The sequence below is a fragment of the Salvelinus alpinus genome, chromosome 19, assembly GCF_045679555.1.
Source record: "Salvelinus alpinus chromosome 19, SLU_Salpinus.1, whole genome shotgun sequence".
Taxonomy (NCBI): Eukaryota; Metazoa; Chordata; class Actinopteri; order Salmoniformes; family Salmonidae; genus Salvelinus; species Salvelinus alpinus.
Genome location: NC_092104.1, coordinates 20,227,239 through 20,247,026, shown reverse-complemented (window position 1 = coordinate 20,247,026; position 19,788 = coordinate 20,227,239). Strand labels below are relative to the sequence as shown.

The 19,788-nt window shown below is 46.2% G+C and overlaps 1 protein-coding gene across 1 annotated transcript in view; it reads right to left on the bottom strand.

Annotated features, from left to right (window-relative positions):
* Positions 1-19,788, bottom strand: part of LOC139545088 (inactive carboxypeptidase-like protein X2) — a 33,430-nt gene that overhangs the window by 1,164 nt on the left and 12,478 nt on the right. The window contains exons 2-22 of the mRNA XM_071352486.1: positions 16,984-17,184; positions 16,356-16,403; positions 15,758-16,201; positions 14,596-14,679; positions 12,673-12,750; positions 11,936-12,001; positions 10,000-10,077; positions 9,676-9,785; positions 4,084-4,223; positions 3,921-4,005; positions 3,505-3,649; positions 3,335-3,426; positions 3,021-3,144; positions 2,726-2,922; positions 2,256-2,432; positions 1,906-2,078; positions 1,279-1,752; positions 1,042-1,172; positions 636-775; positions 443-542; positions 47-213 (exon numbers count right to left, since the gene is read on the bottom strand). Of these exons, the coding sequence (XP_071208587.1) occupies positions 47-213; positions 443-542; positions 636-775; positions 1,042-1,172; positions 1,279-1,752; positions 1,906-2,078; positions 2,256-2,432; positions 2,726-2,922; positions 3,021-3,144; positions 3,335-3,426; positions 3,505-3,649; positions 3,921-4,005; positions 4,084-4,223; positions 9,676-9,785; positions 10,000-10,077; positions 11,936-12,001; positions 12,673-12,750; positions 14,596-14,679; positions 15,758-16,201; positions 16,356-16,403; positions 16,984-17,184 (3,254 nt within the window). The remainder of the gene's footprint in view (positions 1-46; positions 214-442; positions 543-635; positions 776-1,041; positions 1,173-1,278; positions 1,753-1,905; positions 2,079-2,255; positions 2,433-2,725; positions 2,923-3,020; positions 3,145-3,334; positions 3,427-3,504; positions 3,650-3,920; positions 4,006-4,083; positions 4,224-9,675; positions 9,786-9,999; positions 10,078-11,935; positions 12,002-12,672; positions 12,751-14,595; positions 14,680-15,757; positions 16,202-16,355; positions 16,404-16,983; positions 17,185-19,788) is intronic.

Sequence of the window (19,788 nt, the reverse complement as noted above, 5' to 3'; positions counted from 1 at the left end):
TCAAAGGGCTAATAGGTAACCTAATTGTAGGTGTAGCAATACCCACCTGTTTGATGCGGTCCCAGTTGGACTTGGCCAGGTTAAAGCTACAGGTAGTTGCCCCTGGCTCGTAGCCCACCACACACAGCTTGGTCAGGGGGGTGAAGCCTTCTGCCCGCACCGTCACACGGTACTCACCTGGGTTCAACAAGCGCCAGTAGTCCCCTGTTACAGCTGTGGAGGGAGGAGAGGGGTTAGACTGCACACGCAGTGAGGATAGCAGGCTCCTGGAGTGATTTTGGTTTGTTCAGGGGCAAAGGGACAGCAGGCTGTTACCAATAGTGCTCACCTGAAGTTTCATGAATCTGCCAATATGGTGGTGCATGGCTACACTGATATGTTAAGCAGTAATGCAGGAGGCAGTATGGGGTATGGCTGACATGCAGCCAGACACTGTACCCACCTGTAGTGACATCATGGTTGACCCCCTCTACAGACACTGTGGCATTAGTGATGGGGTTCCCCTCTTCGTCTTTCACCACGCCCCTGATCCCACGATGTACCTGGGTGAAGTGAAAACCAGGGGTCAAAAGGTCACGGTCACTATACAGCCACTCCATGACTAGGTGTGTTTGGTAAATTGTGTGTGTGATTACCTGCTCCATGAAGGTGAGCATGGCCTCTCTGTTCTTCTCCCACTCAATGACCAGCTCAGTCTGATGGGGGAACTTATCACAGCCCAGGAACATTGACAGCTCCAGACAGTTAGTGTGCAGGTAGCTGAAATCATTCATACCTGAGGACGGAGGAGGATAGGGGGGAGGGAGAGATGGGAAGGAGAAAGGGACGAGGGAGAGACAAAGGTAGCAATTATTGGCCACCAGAGAGTGGCATTATCCTCAAAAGAGGGTACTTTACTCTGATGACTGATTCATGTTTCATTACACGGTTTAACCTTGTTGAACTACTGAATGTAATGTTGACTATCGTAACAAATTCCTTATTGAACAGCAGACAACAATGTAATGAAAAGGGATGTTGTCGGTTTGACTATGTACTCACTTCCTGTGATGGGCTTCCACTTGGCGCGGTTGATGATTCCGACGCCGCCAGTGATGTCATCGCCGTGACAGGAGCCGTGGGAAGTGTATGTCATGGACAGGTGAGTGGAGGCGTAGGAGATAGCCAACCACCTGATGGCCCCACACACACACACATACACACACACACACACACTCAGATAGTCAGATATGTAAGATAATCTAATTGTTGACCTGTGGTTACCTTCAGGCTACACACCTGAAAAAGGAGGCGTCTGCCGTGGCCCTGGGTTCATCCTCAGGCTCTGCTTCCTGATGTCCCCCTCTGTCATCCTCCTCTTCCTCTTCCCTGTGTCCATAGCCATGCCCCCTCCACTCCTCCTCCAGCTCCTGGTATCCCCTGTTCTGCCGGTCCTCTTCCGGCTGCTGGTATCCCCTGTTCCACCGGTCCTCTTCCGGCTGCTGGTATCCCCTGTTCTGCCGGTCCTCTTCTGGTTCCTGGTATCCCCTGTTCCAACGATCCTCTTCTGGTTCCTGGTATCCCCTGTTCCACCGGTCCTCTTCTGGTTCCTGGTATCCCCTGTTCAGCCGGTCCTCTTCTGGTTCCTGGTATCCCCTGTTCCGCCGGTCCTCTTCTGGTTCCTGGTATCCCCTGTTTCTATCATCATCCTCTGGCTCCTCACGGTCGTAGCCTCTATCCCAATCTGCCCCTCTGTCATACTCATCCTCGTACCTAGAAGAATGATTTAGATTTAGTTGATAGTTTTTTTGGTTTCATGTCATTATTGCTCTGCCAAAAAGAGAGAAATCAGGAAGAGAGAGAGTGGGAGAGAGAGAGGGTGGGAGTGGGCGAGAGAGAGAGAGAGAGAGAGTAAGCGCATCGTACTGTCTCTTCTTGCGGCTGTGTGCCCTGTCTCTCTCGCTGGTGCTGGCGGCCTTGGTTAGGCGATGGTTGTCGTAGGGGTAGGCCACTACCCTCTCCCCTCCCTGGAAGTTGGCCCCCAGTACAAACGGGTGGCTCTCCATCCACGAGATGATGGCTTGAGTCTCCACAGCTATCTGCAGGACAAGAAGAACAAACAGCAGCTGTCATGTTGAGGCGATAGACAGAGAAAGAGGACTTATGTCTCTGCTCTTCACACATCTACATTTATTTTCTTCCTTTTTCTCCCTCTCCTGTCTTCATCCCCTCTCTTCCGCCCCTTCCTCTTCCACATCCCCTCTCCCTCCACACACCTTGTCGTCCCTCACTGTGTCAGCAGGGATCTTGACATGGTGATTGGGGGTCAGTTTGGGCACCATACCCTTGTCCTCTGCCTCCCACAGAACACTGTTCAGGTCAGGGAAGTTGTGGAAGATGTCATGGCCGTCCTCCGTCCAGTGGCCTGTGGTCCAACCACTCAGCTCTGAACCCTGAGGTGGCAATGGGACACAATGTTATGGAGAGAACCCGACTAAACGTCCTTACAGAACGCCTTAGGATTTGCTTGAATGTGTCTAGTCTTGTTTAAAATATCTTCTTTTAAGAAAAATAAAGTTGGGTGCCAGACTGTTCCTGCATGCAACAATACTTGCCTACAGCAAGTTGGCTAAATCAGAAACTGTCTGGCACCTAACTTTCTTTTTCTTTAAGAAAAACACATTTGCACCCTGGAAGAGTAAAGGAGGTACAGACGGTAATACCATGTATAGTGCCCAGTACTAACCGCTATGAGGGCCTTCTCCTGTCCGTCAGGATTCAGAGAGGGCACCAGGTGGGTACGTATTCCCTCCACCAGGCGGCGCACTCTGGGGTTGCCGTCTCTGTACTCCTTACAAAGGTACTGCATCAGAAGAAGAACCATCTCCCGCCCTGTCGCCTCATTTCCATGGAGACCAGCCGTGTATCGGAACTCTGGCTCACCTAAGGGGGAAAAACACAGATCGTCATAGTCTTTCCATGCTAAAGAGGACACAAGTACAGAGCTTTCTGTGAAAGACACAGTATTTGTTTCTTCCCACCTATCTCGTGTTCTGTGGGGTTGCCTGATATCACCATGGCCACGATGTCTAGTCCATTGGAGCTGCGGCCCAGGCTGTACATACTGGTGATGTTGGGACACTCCTCAGACACAGACTTCATCAGCTACAGTAGAGACACAGTGGAAAGCAGAGGTCACCAACCCTGGTTCTGAAGACCTACAGTCTGTGCAGGACTTTGTTACAGCCAAACACATCTGATTTTAACCAATCATCAGTGTCAAGACAGTGTTGAAGTCATTTGTAACATTAGACCTGAATCCAGTTCATGAAGGTGGTACTCATCACCATCTCACCGTGACCATATCTGAGTAGTTGTGATGTCTGAAGTCCAGGTACTGGACTGGAGTCACCTCATTCTGCAACCTCTGGTAGGCACTGGTGGGGTCTGAGGAGACAAACACACAGCATGAGTGTGTGTGTGTGTGTGTGTGTGTGTGTGTGTGTGTGTGTGTGTGTGACTCACCAGGCAGTGGGCATCCCAGCACCTCCAGCCTCATACAGCAACTGCCGTTCCAGCTCTGAGGGATGACTCTGATGTAGCGAGCTAGTATAGGCTCAGCTAACTGATTCAGCACTGGGGTGTCCTTATCAGAGTTACCAAAGAACAACTGGAGAGAGAGAGAGATTGAGAGAGAGATAGCAAGAGAGAGAGAGAGGAGGTAAGAGGTAAAGAGATGGAGAGAGAGAGATAGCGAGAGAGAGCAGAGGTACGAGGTAAAGAGATGGAGAGAGAGAGAAATATAGGACTCAATGGCCAGACACAGTAAACATGTACGCCCCATGAAGAGAGGATTAGATTGAACCCTGCTTGGCAGCTTGGGAGCAAAGCTGACAAAAGCCTAATTTGAAACAGTGTAGCTGTGAGGCTAACAGACTCACCCAGTCAGAGTAACCGTCATTCATGGTTGTCCATTCTCTGCTGTCATTACTGAATTGCACATAGTACGATGTCACAAAGTCACTCCTGGAACACAAAATTTAGTCACCATTTTATTTAAATCTATAGATAAAACATGCGCTGACGTGTGTGTGTGTGTCTTACTCATTGCGTGAGTCTCGCCCTTGTGTTATGATCCCAGTAAACTCTGTTGCTCTGCGAGCGTCAATCTCAAACCAGTGAATGTTGTCCTCTTGGTTAGGACACCACGCACCACCACGCATGTCCTCCTCATCCTCTGAAGCCTGGAAACCATACCGTTTTAGAGATTAGAGGATGAGGGTTTACCCCCAGGGTTAATGTGTGAGGGGTTACCCTCAGGGTTAATGTGTGAGGGGTTACCCTAAGGGTTAATGTGTGAGGGGTTACCCTCAGGGTTAATGTGTGAGAGGTTACCCTAAGGGTTAATGTGTGAGGGGTTACCCTCAGGGTTAATGTGTGAGGGGTTACCCTCAGGGTTAATGTGTGAGGGGTTACCCTAAGGGTTAATGTGTGAGAGGTTACCCTAAGGGTTAATGTGTGAGGGGTTACCCTCAGGGTTAATGTGTGAGGGGTTACCCTCAGGGTTAATGTGTGAGGGGTTACCCTCAGGGTTAATATGTGAGGGGTTACCCTCAGGGTTAATATGTGAGGGGTTACCCTCAGGGTTAATGTGTGAGAGGTTACCCTCAGGGTTAATGTGTGAGAGGTTACCCTCAGGGTTAATGTGTGAGAGGTTACCCTCAGGGTTCATGTGTGAGAGGTTACCATCAGGGTTAATGTGTGAGGGGTTACCCTCAGGGTTAATGTGTGAGAGGTTACCCTCAGGGTTAATGTGTGAGGGGTTACCCTCAGGGTTAATGTGTGAGAGGTTACCCTCAGGGTTAATGTGTGAGGGGTTACCCTCAGGGTTAATATGTGAGAGGTTACCCTCAGGGTTAATGTGTGAGGGGTTACCCTCAGGGTTAATGTGTGAGGGGTTACCCTCAGGGTTAATGTGTGAGGGGTTACCCTCAGGGTTAATGTGTGAGGGGTTACCCTCAGGGTTCATGTGTGAGAGGTTAACCTCAGGGTTAATGTGTGAGAGGTTACCCTCAGGGTTAATGTGTGAGGGGTTACCCTCAGGGTTAATATGTGAGGGGTTACCCTCAGGGTTAATGTGTGAGAGGTTACCCTCAGGGTTAATGTGTGAGAGGTTACCCTCAGGGTTAATGTGTGAGAGGTTACCCTCAGGGTTAATGTGTGAGAGGTTACCCTCAGGGTTCATGTGTGAGAGGTTACCATCAGGGTTAATGTGTGAGGGGTTACCCTCAGGGTTAATGTGTGAGAAGTTACCCTCAGGGTTAATGTGTGAGGGGTTACCCTCAGGGTTAATGTGTGAGGGGTTGCCCTCAGGGTTAATGTGTGAGAGGTTACCCTCAGGGTTAATGTGTGAGGGGTTACCCTCAGGGTTAATATGTGAGAGGTTACCCTCGGGGTTAATGTGTGAGGGGTTACCCTCAGGGTTAATGTGTGAGGGGTTACCCTCAGGGTTCATGTGTGAGAGGTTACCCTCAGGGTTAATGTGTGAGAGGTTACCCTCAGGGTTAATGTGTGAGGGGTTACCCTCAGGGTTAATGTGTGAGGGGTTACCCTCAGGGTTAGGGTTAATGTGTGAGGGGTTACCCTCAGGGTTAATGTGTGAGGGGTTACCCTCAGGGTTAATGTGTGAGGGGTTACCCTCAGGGTTAATGTGTGAGAGGTTACCCTCAGGGTTCATGTGTGAGGGGTTACCCTCAGGGTTAGGGTTAATGTGTGAGGGGTTACCCTCAGGGTTAATGTGTGAGGGGTTACCCTCGGGGTTAATGTGTGAGGGGTTACCCTCAGGGTTCATGTGTGAGAGGTTACCCTCAGGGTTAATGTGTGAGAGGTTACCCTCAGGGTTCATGTGTGAGAGGTTACCCTCAGGGTTAATGTGTGAGAGGTTACCCTCAGGGTTCATGTGTGAGAGGTTACCCTCAGGGTTCATGTGTGAGAGGTTACCATCAGGGTTAATGTGTGAGGGGTTACCCTCAGGGTTAATGTGTGAGAGGTTACCCTCAGGGTTAATGTGTGAGGGGTTACCCTCAGGGTTAATGTGTGAGAGGTTACCCTCAGGGTTAATGTGTGAGGGGTTACCCTCAGGGTTAATGTTTGAGAGGTTACCCTCAGGGTTAATGTGTGAGGGGTTACCCTCAGGGTTAATGTGTGAGGGGTTACCCTCAGGGTTCATGTGTGAGAGGTTACCCTCAGGGTTAATGTGTGAGAGGTTACCCTCAGGGTTAATGTGTGAGGGGTTACCCTCAGGGTTAATGTGTGAGGGGTTACCCTCAGGGTTAATGTGTGAGAGGTTACCCTCAGGGTTAATGTGTGAGAGGTTACCCTCAGGGTTAATGTGTGAGAGGTTACCCTCAGGGTTAATGTGTGAGAGGTTACCCTCAGGGTTCATGTGTGAGAGGTTACCCTCAGGGTTCATGTGTGAGAGGTTACCCTCAGGGTTCATGTGTGAGAGGTTACCCTCAGGGTTAATGTGTGAGGGGTTACCCTCATGGTTAATATGTGAGAGGTTACCCTCAGGGTTAATGTGTGAGGGGTTACCCTCAGGGTTAATGTGTGAGGGGTTACCCGCAGGGTTAATGTGTGAGGGGTTACCCTCAGGGTTCATGTGTGAGAGGTTACCCTCAGGGTTCATGTGTGAGGGGTTACCCTCAGGGTTAATGTGTGAGGGGTTACCCTCAGGGTTAATGTGTGAGGGGTTACCCTCAGGGTTAATGTGTGAGGGGTTACCCTCAGGGTTAATGTGTGAGGGGTTACCCTCAGGGTTAATGTGTGAGGGGTTACCCTCAGGGTTCATGTGTGAGAGGTTACCCTCAGGGTTCATGTGTGAGGGGTTACCCTCAGGGTTAGGGTTAATGTGTGAGGGGTTACCCTCAGGGTTAATGTGTGAGGGGTTACCCTCGGGGTTAATGTGTGAGGGGTTACCCTCAGGGTTCATGTGTGAGAGGTTACCCTCAGGGTTAATGTGTGAGAGGTTACCCTCAGGGTTAATGTGTGAGAGGTTACCCTCAGGGTTAATGTGTGAGAGGTTACCCTCAGGGTTAATGTGTGAGAGGTTACCCTCAGGGTTCATGTGTGAGAGGTTACCATCAGGGTTAATGTGTGAGGGGTTACCCTCAGGGTTAATGTGTGAGAGGTTACCCTCAGGGTTAATGTGTGAGGGGTTACCCTCAGGGTTAATGTGTGAGAGGTTACCCTCAGGGTTAATGTGTGATGGGTTACCCTCAGGGTTAATGTTTGAGAGGTTACCCTCAGGGTTAATGTGTGAGGGGTTACCCTCAGGGTTAATGTGTGAGGGGTTACCCTCAGGGTTCATGTGTGAGAGGTTACCCTCAGGGTTAATGTGTGAGAGGTTACCCTCAGGGTTAATGTGTGAGGGGTTACCCTCAGGGTTAATGTGTGAGGGGTTACCCTCAGGGTTAATGTGTGAGAGGTTACCCTCAGGGTTCATGTGTGAGAGGTTACCATCAGGGTTAATGTGTGAGGGGTTACCCTCAGGGTTAATGTGTGAGAGGTTACCCTCAGGGTTAATGTGTGAGGGGTTACCCTCAGGGTTAATGTGTGAGAGGTTACCCTCAGGGTTAATGTGTGAGGGGTTACCCTCAGGGTTAATATGTGAGAGGTTACCCTCAGGGTTAATGTGTGAGGGGTTACCCTCAGGGTTAATGTGTGAGGGGTTACCCTCAGGGTTAATGTGTGAGGGGTTACCCTCAGGGTTAATGTGTGAGGGGTTACCCTCAGGGTTAATGTGTGAGGGGTTACCCTCAGGGTTCATGTGTGAGAGGTTAACCTCAGGGTTAATGTGTGAGAGGTTACCCTCAGGGTTAATGTGTGAGGGGTTACCCTCAGGGTTAATATGTGAGGGGTTACCCTCAGGGTTAATGTGTGAGAGGTTACCCTCAGGGTTAATGTGTGAGAGGTTACCCTCAGGGTTAATGTGTGAGAGGTTACCCTCAGGGTTCATGTGTGAGAGGTTACCATCAGGGTTAATGTGTGAGGGGTTACCCTCAGGGTTAATGTGTGAGAAGTTACCCTCAGGGTTAATGTGTGAGGGGTTACCCTCAGGGTTAATGTGTGAGGGGTTGCCCTCAGGGTTAATGTGTGAGAGGTTACCCTCAGGGTTAATGTGTGAGGGGTTACCCTCAGGGTTAATATGTGAGAGGTTACCCTCGGGGTTAATGTGTGAGGGGTTACCCTCAGGGTTAATGTGTGAGGGGTTACCCTCAGGGTTCATGTGTGAGGGGTTACCCTCAGGGTTCATGTGTGAGAGGTTACCCTCAGGGTTAATGTGTGAGAGGTTACCCTCAGGGTTAATGTGTGAGGGGTTACCCTCAGGGTTAATGTGTGAGGGGTTACCCTCAGGGTTAGGGTTAATGTGTGAGGGGTTACCCTCAGGGTTAATGTGTGAGGGGTTACCCTCAGGGTTAATGTGTGAGGGGTTACCCTCAGGGTTAATGTGTGAGAGGTTACCCTCAGGGTTCATGTGTGAGGGGTTACCCTCAGGGTTAGGGTTAATGTGTGAGGGGTTACCCTCAGGGTTAATGTGTGAGGGGTTACCCTCGGGGTTAATGTGTGAGGGGTTACCCTCAGGGTTCATGTGTGAGAGGTTACCCTCAGGGTTAATGTGTGAGAGGTTACCCTCAGGGTTAATGTGTGAGAGGTTACCCTCAGGGTTAATGTGTGAGAGGTTACCCTCAGGGTTCATGTGTGAGAGGTTACCCTCAGGGTTCATGTGTGAGAGGTTACCATCAGGGTTAATGTGTGAGGGGTTACCCTCAGGGTTAATGTGTGAGAGGTTACCCTCAGGGTTAATGTGTGAGGGGTTACCCTCAGGGTTAATGTGTGAGAGGTTACCCTCAGGGTTAATGTGTGAGGGGTTACCCTCAGGGTTAATGTTTGAGAGGTTACCCTCAGGGTTAATGTGTGAGGGGTTACCCTCAGGGTTAATGTGTGAGGGGTTACCCTCAGGGTTCATGTGTGAGAGGTTACCCTCAGGGTTAATGTGTGAGAGGTTACCCTCAGGGTTAATGTGTGAGGGGTTACCCTCAGGGTTAATGTGTGAGGGGTTACCCTCAGGGTTAATGTGTGAGAGGTTACCCTCAGGGTTAATGTGTGAGAGGTTACCCTCAGGGTTAATGTGTGAGAGGTTACCCTCAGGGTTCATGTGTGAGAGGTTACCCTCAGGGTTCATGTGTGAGAGGTTACCCTCAGGGTTCATGTGTGAGAGGTTACCCTCAGGGTTAATGTGTGAGGGGTTACCCTCATGGTTAATATGTGAGAGGTTACCCTCAGGGTTAATGTGTGAGGGGTTACCCTCAGGGTTAATGTGTGAGGGGTTACCCGCAGGGTTAATGTGTGAGGGGTTACCCTCAGGGTTCATGTGTGAGAGGTTACCCTCAGGGTTCATGTGTGAGGGGTTACCCTCAGGGTTAATGTGTGAGGGGTTACCCTCAGGGTTAATGTGTGAGGGGTTACCCTCAGGGTTAATGTGTGAGGGGTTACCCTCAGGGTTAATGTGTGAGGGGTTACCCTCAGGGTTCATGTGTGAGAGGTTACCCTCAGGGTTAATGTGTGAGGGGTTACCCTCAGGGTTAGGGTTAATGTGTGAGGGGTTAGTGTGTATGGGTTAAGGATGAGGGTTACCTGCATGTTGAGCCGTGCCCTGCCCTGGCTGTAACGGTGGTGAGACATGGAGGAGGCCAGCAGCTGGTCTGATTCTATCCTGTGAGACTCCATACCCAGTGGAGGACACTCTGCCACCAGGGGAAAACATCTCAGTCACACACACTTCACAAACATTCATAACCACACTGGAAAACATCATAAGGTATGCTAATGGTTTCTGGAAACCGATTATCTCAAATAAATTGAAGTATTATACTAGTCAGATTACAAAAGTTGTGAATATGAAGATGACATGGAGATGATAAAGGTATTTTTGTAATTGGATGGTTGTAGTTGACTTACTTTTGGGCTCTTTGAATACGGGTGGTCTCTTCTTGGCTTTTTCCCTATCTTCCTCCTCCCTCCTCTGCTGAGCTCTCTCTGTTAAAGAGCACCCATAGTCAATCACTAACTACCATTCCAGTAATCGATTGTGTGTGTGTGTGTGTGTGTGTGTGTGTGTGTGTGTGTGTGTGTGTGTGCGTGCGTGCGTGCGTGCGTGCGTGCGTGAGCTCGTTAAGAGTGTTGGGCCAGTAATTTAAAGGTTGCTTCTTCGAATCCCCGAGCCGAAGAAGCAACCTTTCAGTTAGGTGAAAAATCTGCCCATGTGCCCTTGAGCAAGGCACATATCCCTAATTGCTCCTGTAAGTCTCTCTGGATAAGAGCGTCTGCTAAATAACTCAAATGAAAACGTGTGTGTGTGTGTGTGTGTGTGTGTGTGTGTGTGTGTGCAAATGCAGTAATGCCTCAGAGGACCCACATGCCTCTGGGTTCGTTTCTATCTCTCCAAATCCAGGAATGTGCTGATTAAATTCACATGAATACTCCATAAAGTGGCAGACAGACAGACACACTGTACAAACCCGTTTTATGACTGTTTCAGTTGAGTGATTTTAATCACAGACACTTTTAACCTCAAGGATCCTTAAAGATTATCTGTCATCCCTTTACTGGTTAATCCTACACCCTGGCTATCCCACACTGAAAACGCAGTGTATCTGTCATCCCTTTACTGGTTAATCCCACACCCTGGCTCTCCCACACTGAAAATGCAGTATATCTGTCATCCCTTTACTGGTTAATCCCACACCACGGCTATCCCACACTGAAAACGCAGTATATCTGTCATCCATTTACTGGTTAATCCCACACCCTGGCTATCCCACACTGAAAACGCAGTAGATCTGTCATCCCTTTACTGGTTAATCCCACACCACGGCTCTCCCACACTGAAAACGCAGTAGATCTGTCATCCATTTACTGGTTAATCCCACACCCTGGCTCTCCCACACTGAAAACGCAGTATATCTGTCATCCCTTTACTGGTTAATCCCACACCCTGGCTATCCCACACTGAAAATGCAGTATATCTGTCATCCCTTTACTGGTTAATCCCACACCACGGCTATCCCACATAGACAAATGTTCCATATTATGATTATACAGTTCCTGTGGTTCTAACCTGGTCACAGTGCACGAGGTACAGAAAGAGACCGGAACATGTGGCAACAGCTGTTGGTTAGATCTCCATCTCTGCCTTCCTTCTCTAACCGGGACTCTATGCTCCTCTGTTTTCATCCCTTATCTTGTTTTTTTCTCTCTTTTCATTCATCTTTCCTGTTAGTACTGTAACCTCTCTTGGCTGGCCAATCCCTCCCTCTTTCTCTGCTCCACTCCAGCTCATAAATAATTCAAACAGTACAGGTTACCACTATACCCCAGGCCTTTCTTCCCTACCATCCTTCCTTCACAACACATTTCTACGGTTGAGATTTGTCCTGTTCTGGAGAGAATTAACTTTTGTCCCTCGTCTGCAAGTCTTAGCAAGTGAAGCCCAGGCAGAGACTAACATCTGTGTTTTCGTTCTTTTGGCTTTTATTGGAACCATAAACCACATGTGACTGATAAACCTCCTGTACATGAATCTGTGAGTAACATGACATGTTCTATCTGTGGGTCATATGTTCATCTGATTGTCTGGGAGCTTTGACAGGACAACGTTTGGCATTGCAGTGTTACTACGTTTTACTTGTTGCAATGTGTGGTTGTTTTACCTCCCGTAATTGAATGCACTGATTGTTAGCCGCTCTGCATAAGAATTACCAAAAATATTTAGTCTTACGGCTAAATTACCAAAAAGTAAACGTAATGTCAAATATTACTGTATGATGGGCAGTATAGATAGATCACAGTCATTCAGAACATAATGGAAGACAGACAGACAGATCACAGATCATACCTCTATCCTCTCTCTCCTTTTCTTTCCTTTGTCTCTCCCTCTCCTCCTCCTCCTCCTGTTTTTTTGCTGTAGTAAACAAAGGAGTGAAAAACTTCAATGGGTGAATCCATGTTCCCCACCTCCCCATTACAGGTTAGAGTAAATACTGTGGGGTATATTCAGATGTGAAACATTCAAAACGTTGCAGATAGAATACCAACAGCTGTCATGATTCCCTATTCTATCTGACAGATAATCCATCACAACAGGTGTGAACAAAGCATTCTTCAACTTTTCCCCTCTTCCCTTTCTTCATGTTTGCCACATAACCATGAACATAACAGTGTTTGAAGAAAGGATCAATTCCATTACTTTGCTTATTTTGCAGTTTGTAACTTCAGCTGGCAAAGTTTCGCTAAACCCAAATTTATGAAGAAGATAACAGACCATGTAATTGAAACAGTCTGACAATTATACACGTCTCTTGTTCATTCTTGTGGGGAATGAGAGAGTGTAGGCCCATTACTTTGACTCTGTGGTAGTGGTCCAATTCTTTATTGTGTCTATGTAATCTTTAATTTACTGCAGGGTCCCAATGAAATTAAAAACTGATTTCTATTGGAGATTTGGCCATGGGTTAATGTTACAGTTCATTTCGTGTGCGTACATGTCATATTGACCTTTATTCCACACAAGCATGAGTTTAATGTGTGTGTGTGTGTGTGTGTGTGTGTGTGTGTGTGTGTGTGTGTACATACTCTCTCCACCACTATATCCGTAGTCATACTCCTCGTACCATGGGCTTTCATAGGTAGGTGGTGGTGTAATAGAATCCTCTGTATCAGGGAGAAAACACAACGTTAGAACAGTCTTAGTATTCTGTATCAGAGGGAGAAAACACAACATTAGGACAGTCTTAGTATTCTGTATCAGAGGGAGAAAACACAACATTAGGACAGTCTTAGTATTCTGTATCAGAGGGAGAAAACACAACATTAGGACAGTCTTAGTATTCTGTATCAGAGGGAGAAAACACAACGTTAGAACAGTCTTAGTATTCTGTATCAGAGGGAGAAAACACAACATTAGGACAGTCTTAGTATTCTGTATCAGGGAGAAAACACAACGTTAGAACAGTCTTAGTATTCTGTATCAGAGGGAGAAAACACAACATTAGGACAGTCTTAGTATTCTGTATCAGAGGGAGAAAACACAACATTAGGACAGTCTTAGTATTCTGTATCAGGGAGAAAACACAACGTTAGAACAGTCTTAGTATTCTGTATCAGAGGGAGAAAACACAACATTAGGACAGTCTTAGTATTCTGTATCAGAGGGAGAAAACACAACGTTAGGACAGTCTTAGTATTCTGTATCAGAGGGAGAAAACACAACGTTAGAACAGTCTTAGTATTCTGTATCAGAGGGAGAAAACACAACATTAGGACAGTCTTAGTATTCTGTATCAGAGGGAGAAAACACAACGTTAGGACAGTCTTAGTATTCTGTATCAGAGGGAGAAAACACAACGTTAGAACAGTCTTAGTATTCTGTATCAGAGGGAGAAAACACAACGTTAGAACAGTCTTAGTATTCTGTATCAGAGGGAGAAAACACAACGTTAGGACAGTCTTAGTATTCTGTATCAGAGGGAGAAAACACAACGTTAGAACAGTCTTAGTATTCTGTATCAGAGGGAGAAAGCACAATGTTAGAACAGTCTTAGTATACTGTAGCCTGGGTAACACATTGTTTCTGCATTGATTCAACAGTACTACCCCACTGGGCACAAACTGGTTGAATCAATGTTGTTTCCACGTCATTTCAACAAAACAATTATATGTGATGACGTTGAATCAACGTGTAAAAACGATTGAATTTGCAAAAAGTCATCAACAAGGAATTTTGAGAATGTTTGTCTTTTTTTCACCCAACTTTTAACCTACTATAAATCCTATGACATGGTTTTATTGATTTCACGTTGAATTAACGTTAGTTGACAACTCATTCAAATGTAAATCAAAACTAGACGTTGAACTGACGCCTGTGCACAGTGGGACATAACTGCCCTGGCAAAACCACAAGTTGGCTCAAGCAGAAACCTGTCTGGTAGTGCTGCTCTCTTTTTACTAAACAACATGACAGAGACTCTCTTTGGTTTTATGTGTGCTTTCCAAAGCTCTCTGAAGCTACAGCTATTTAACTAAAGGCCTTGATAATACAGTAATCTTCCAATACAGTCAGTGATTGTCAAATTTCTGCAGCCACAGCAGACGCTCTCTGTTTGGACCAACGTAAAGCTAGTGTAACTCACTGCCTGTTATTTGCCTAGTTAAAGGTTTAATTTACATTTACAAGGAATATAATAGAGCAGCCATCTTGTGAAAGGCTTCTCGATCAAAAACAAAACCATGAGAAGCCTTTGATTGTGTGGAACTAAACTCTCACCCACTCACTCTCATTTAAAAACAGAGCTATGATCTAGCTAGCCTGATGTGATTCCCTGGAGTTAGAGGACGGGTCATCGTATCCCACACTAAAACAGGGGTTGTCTTTCATTCTTAGAAAGGAGGAACACCAGCATACACTGTGGCTCTCTAAGCAGTGAATGACTGACTGACTGAGATACATTTACAGTATGTATTGATTGATTCATTGATTGATTTAATTATGTAAGTTACCTGTGACAGCGTAGCTTAAGTCATTTTTCTCTGTGGGGACGACCTCTTTACCGTCAGGGAAAGGAAGATTCTCGGGCACCTCATCTGTTATTGGAGAACAGAGCGAGTGAGAGAGTTAGAGAATGAGATAATGAGAGAGTGCGATAGTTAGTGAGTGAGAGAGTAAGAGATTGAGAGAGCGAGATATTGAGAGAATGAGAGCGAGAGAGAGTGCAAGTGTGAGAGAAAGAGAGAATGAAAAAGAGAAGAGAGAAAGAAAGGAGAGCAAGATTGAAGAGAGTGAGATAGAAGAGGAAGATGAGAGTCAGGAAGGAAGGAGATGGATGAAGAAGTACGAGTAGAGCGCAAGAAGAGAAATGAGAGGATGAGAACGGAGAGAGATGATGGAGTGATATGGTGAGAGAAATAGAGGATGAGAACGGAGAGAGATGATGGAGTGATATGGTGAGAGAAATAGAGGATGAGAACGGAGAGAGATGATGGAGTGATATGGTGAGAGAAATAGAGGGGTACTGGAGAGTAAGATACTGTAGGAGTGGAAATATGGAGCAATGGTAGAGTAAAACAGTAGTGGAAATATGGACACAGTAACGTAATGAAAACCTGTTGTAACTATCACACAAAGTACAGATGAGCTGAACTTAGCTATGAATGTCACTGACAGACCTTCATATGAGATGATCTTCCCATCATCTGATTAAAACTCATTGGTTAAAGCAGCATTTCTCAAACTCGGTACTCTGGACTCCAAGGGGCGGAAGTTTTGGTTTTTGCCCTAATACTACACAGCTGATTCAAATGATCAAAGCTGGATGATTAGTTTATTATTTTAATTAGCTGTGTAGTGCTGGGGCAAAAACCAAAACGTGCTCACCTTGGGGTCCGGGGACCGAGTTTTGGGAAAACCTGGGTTAAAGACTCCAGGTGGTTTGATATAGAGAGGAGCTGGAGAAGAAATGTACAAGTCCAAATTGTTCAGTATGTGCTGTTATAAACTTATAAATGAATAGCTAGTATGTAAAATACTTTACTAACTACTTGGAAATTACTATTCAAGTTATTTCAAAATTACATTTTACAGTTGTTGGTTCCTTTATCCCATTCATCCATCCATTGTCAGTCATTCAGTCAGTCATTTTAGGAAACTGAGGTTTAAACATACATTTGGCTTCCCAGTAGTCTTCATCTCCCGTATCCACCTCTCCATCCACCACAAGAGGGGGGGGTATGGCCGTCGGGTCCTCTCCCTTCCAATAGTCATCTTCTGGGTCGACCACTGGGCCTGCAGGCTCCTCTTCCTCTCCCTTCCAGTAGTCGTCCTCTGAGTCAGTCTCTGGGGTGGCTGGCTTATCATCATCAGGGTTCCAGTACTCATCCTCTGAGTCAGTCTCTGGGGTGGCTGGCTTATCATCATCAGGGTTCTGGTACTCATCCTCTGAGTCAGTCTCTGGAGTGGCTGGCTTATCATCATCAGGGTTCCAGTACTCATCCTCTGAGTCAGTCTCTGGGGTGGCTGGCTTATCATCATCAGGGTTCCAATAGTCGTCCTCTGAGTCAGTCTCTGGGGTGGCTGGCTTACCATCATCAGGGTTCCAGTAGTCATCCTCTGTCAGAGGGACACAGGACAGTAGATGTAAAATTATTATTGTGGAGAAAATCCATATACTTTTCAATGGTACAAATAAGATCAACATTTTGATTGGTATTAGAACACTGAGGCACCAGCTTCAGAGAACTGATGTGAAAACATCTGCACTCACCGCTGTCTAAATAGGGGAAGTCTGGGTAGGGGTCAGGTTCTGTGGGAGCTTCAGAGGGAACAGAGAGCACAGTCATACAAACAACTTAGCACTCACACAATACAAATAATTGTATATCTAATTTACCAATTCTAGTCTGTCTTAAAGAACCAGTGAGGTCAAAAACGTGATTTCATGTGTTTCATATATACAGTATTTACACACTATGAAGTTGGAATAATACTGTGAAATTGTGAAAATTACGATAATACCCTTTAGCGTTAGAGCTGTTTGGAAAGATTGCCTGAAATTTTAGACCTTGTTTAGGTGGGATGGAGTTTTGGCCTTCCATGGTGACATCACCAGGCTGCAAATTAGTTAATAAACCAATAAGAGTTCCAAACCTCTCTGCCAATAACAGCTAATCGTCAGTTTTCCCCTCTCCACTCAGAACACTCCCAGGCAGTCCTAGCAAAATTCTTGCTTGAGAAATTGCTCTTTACTAAGAAGCTGTTTTTTGTTTATTTTTTACAATTTTAATTGAAAATAATCACAGTAAGCTACTTAATTGTTACCCAGAAATGATTTGATACTGAGATAAAAACAGCTGCATTGGACCTTTAACTAGAGTGGTGTGTAACTAAATTACCTGGCTCTGTGTACACCTCTGTGGTAGTGGTTGGTGGTAGTGTGGTAGTGGTCGGTGGTGAAGTTGTTGGTGCTTTGCCGCGGCGGCCTCCCTTGTCCTTCAGCTTTTTGTCTGCTTTAGACTCCTTGTTCTTCTTGTCCTTCTTGCCCTTTTTTTTCTTCCCTTTGCCCTCCTCCTCCTCTGGGGCTCTCCTGACCCGGGCTTGGAGATGGACGAAGAAGCAAAGGAAAGTGAATAAACTCGATTATGTTGACCCCTGAGGGCCCAATATGAGGCCTTACAGCTCCTACCACTCCTATTGCAGACAGATATGTAAGGTGCTCTGGATGAGAGCGTCTGCTAAATTACTCAATTGTAAATGTAATGTAATGTAAATGTTGAAATTCATAGGACAATATGGCAATCAAACAACGGCTATAAATCAACACCAACTTTCTGCAATTGAAACAGAATGATGAGAGAGCGAGAGACAGAGAGAGAGAGACAGAGACAGAAAGACAGAGATCCCGGTCCAGACATGTGTACCAGGAAGTGGGTCTGCCAGACAGCATCACTAGCAGGGGGCACAGCTGAGCTAACGTCTGGCAGACAGGCTGTGTATGTGTGTGTGGCGGAGGGGAGATGACGGTGTCCTGTGCAGAAGAAAGCCTCCTCTGTTCTATCTACAAAAAAGGTTTGGGGTAGTTTTCCCCCAATTTCATGATATCCAATTGGTAGTTAGTCTTGTCTCATCGCTGAAACTTCCCTACGGACTCGGGCGAGGCAAAGGTCGAGAGCCATGCGTACTCTGAAACACAACCCTGCCAAGCCGCACTGCTTCTCGACACGTTGCTTGCTTAACCTGGAAGCCAGCCGCACCAATGTGTCGGAGGAATCACCATCCAGTTGGCGACCAAAGTCAGCTCTCAGGCGCCAGCCAAACCCTCCCCTAACCCGGACGATGCTGGGCCAATTATGCTCTGCCTCATGGGTCTCCCGGTCATAGCCAGTTGTGACACAGCCTGGGATCAAACCCGGGTCTGTAGTGACGCCTCAAGCACTGTGATGCAGTTCCTTAGACTGCTGCGCCACTCGGGAGGCCCGGTACACAAACACATACACGTACACACACACAAACCTCAAGAAGAGGAACTGTAGCGACATCATCACACTCATGGTCAAGGAGATCTGGGCTTATCTCAGTGTTACCACATTATGTCCCATTCGAATATTCCAAAATCACATACTTGGACTGTAGGTTTCTATTTGATGTGGAATGGATAATGAAGCTGTTCTTCTTTCTGGCCCTTCCTCTGAATGAACATATTTACAGAATTTTGCATGCTATGAATAATATGTGGATGTAATTATCCTCTTGTGCTGCTTATGGTGCTGCCTCAATCGCCACTCGAGGGCACTGTATTACATGGTATTGTAATGTAACATATTGGGAAGCAAAAAGTTCTGTAAATCCAGAAGTCAGTGGAGCCTCATTGGCATTGCACTATCTCTCCTCATGGCTGTCTGAATATCAGTGCCAGTGACATAACTGTGGAACGGAGGCTATGTCTTCATGGAAAACATTCCTCTCCATTAGTAAACCCAGTCAAACTGTAATGACATGCTGTCAGGGCATTATCAACATTGTCCCGTCTGACTCTGTGTGGTTGGTAATTCTCATATCTTCTCAATGGTGGACAAATAGGTATAACAGTAGTAGCAACTATTTCATAGCACACTACAAACTATGTAACAATGTATACCTATTGTACAACATACACTCAACAAAAAAATACGCAACATGTTAAGTGTTGGTCCCATGTTTCATGAGCTGAAATAACATTTTCCATACGCACAAAAAGCTTATTTCTCTAAAATGTTGTGCACACATTTGTTTACATCCCTGCTAGTAAGCAATTCTCCTTTGCCAAGATAATCCATCCACCTGACAGGTGTGGCATATTAAGAAGCTGATTAAACAGCATGATCATTACACTTGTGTAACTTGTGCTGGGGACAATAAAAGGCCACTCTAAAATGTTTTATTTTAATTTTTTTACCTTCATTTAACTTAACAATGAAAACTGAAATTTTAACCCATGGGTTAACTGCCTTGTTCAGGGGCAGAATAACAGATTTTTACCTTGTCTGCTTGGGGATCCGATCTTGCAACCTTTCAGTTACTCGTCCAACGCTCTAACCACTAGGCTACCTGCCGACCCATTTTTGTCACACAACACAATGACACAGATGTCTCAAGTTTTGCGAGAGCGTGCAATTGGCATGCTGACTGCAGGAATGTTCACCAGAGCTGTTGCCAGAGACTTGAATGTTAATGTCTCTACCATAAGCTGCCTCCAACGTCGTTTTAGACAATTTGACAGTGTGTCCAACTGCATACCACGCATTCCCAGGGCCGGTCTTGGCCATTCTGCCACCCTAGGCAAGCCCAAAAAAATTGCCTTCCCATACAAACTAGAACAGTCCCAGTAAACAAAATGACATTGAAAAGACATCTAAAATACGTATTTTCCAGACATTGAAGTTAGGTTCAATTTACGTTCTGAATGAAAGGTGAAAATACATATTTTCCGGACATGGAAATCAAATTTTTTTTGGTTCTGAATAAAAGTTGAAAAGACGTAATTTAGAGACGTCTATGTTTGGACCAAATCAAGGCCGGTCCAGACCGGACCAAATCTGAACAAAACATTGACGTCTATGTTTGGGCCAAATCATTGCCGGTCTATACCAGACAAAATCTGAACCAAACATAGATGTCTAGTCTGGACCAGACTAAAAACCAACGTCCATGGACATGGAATG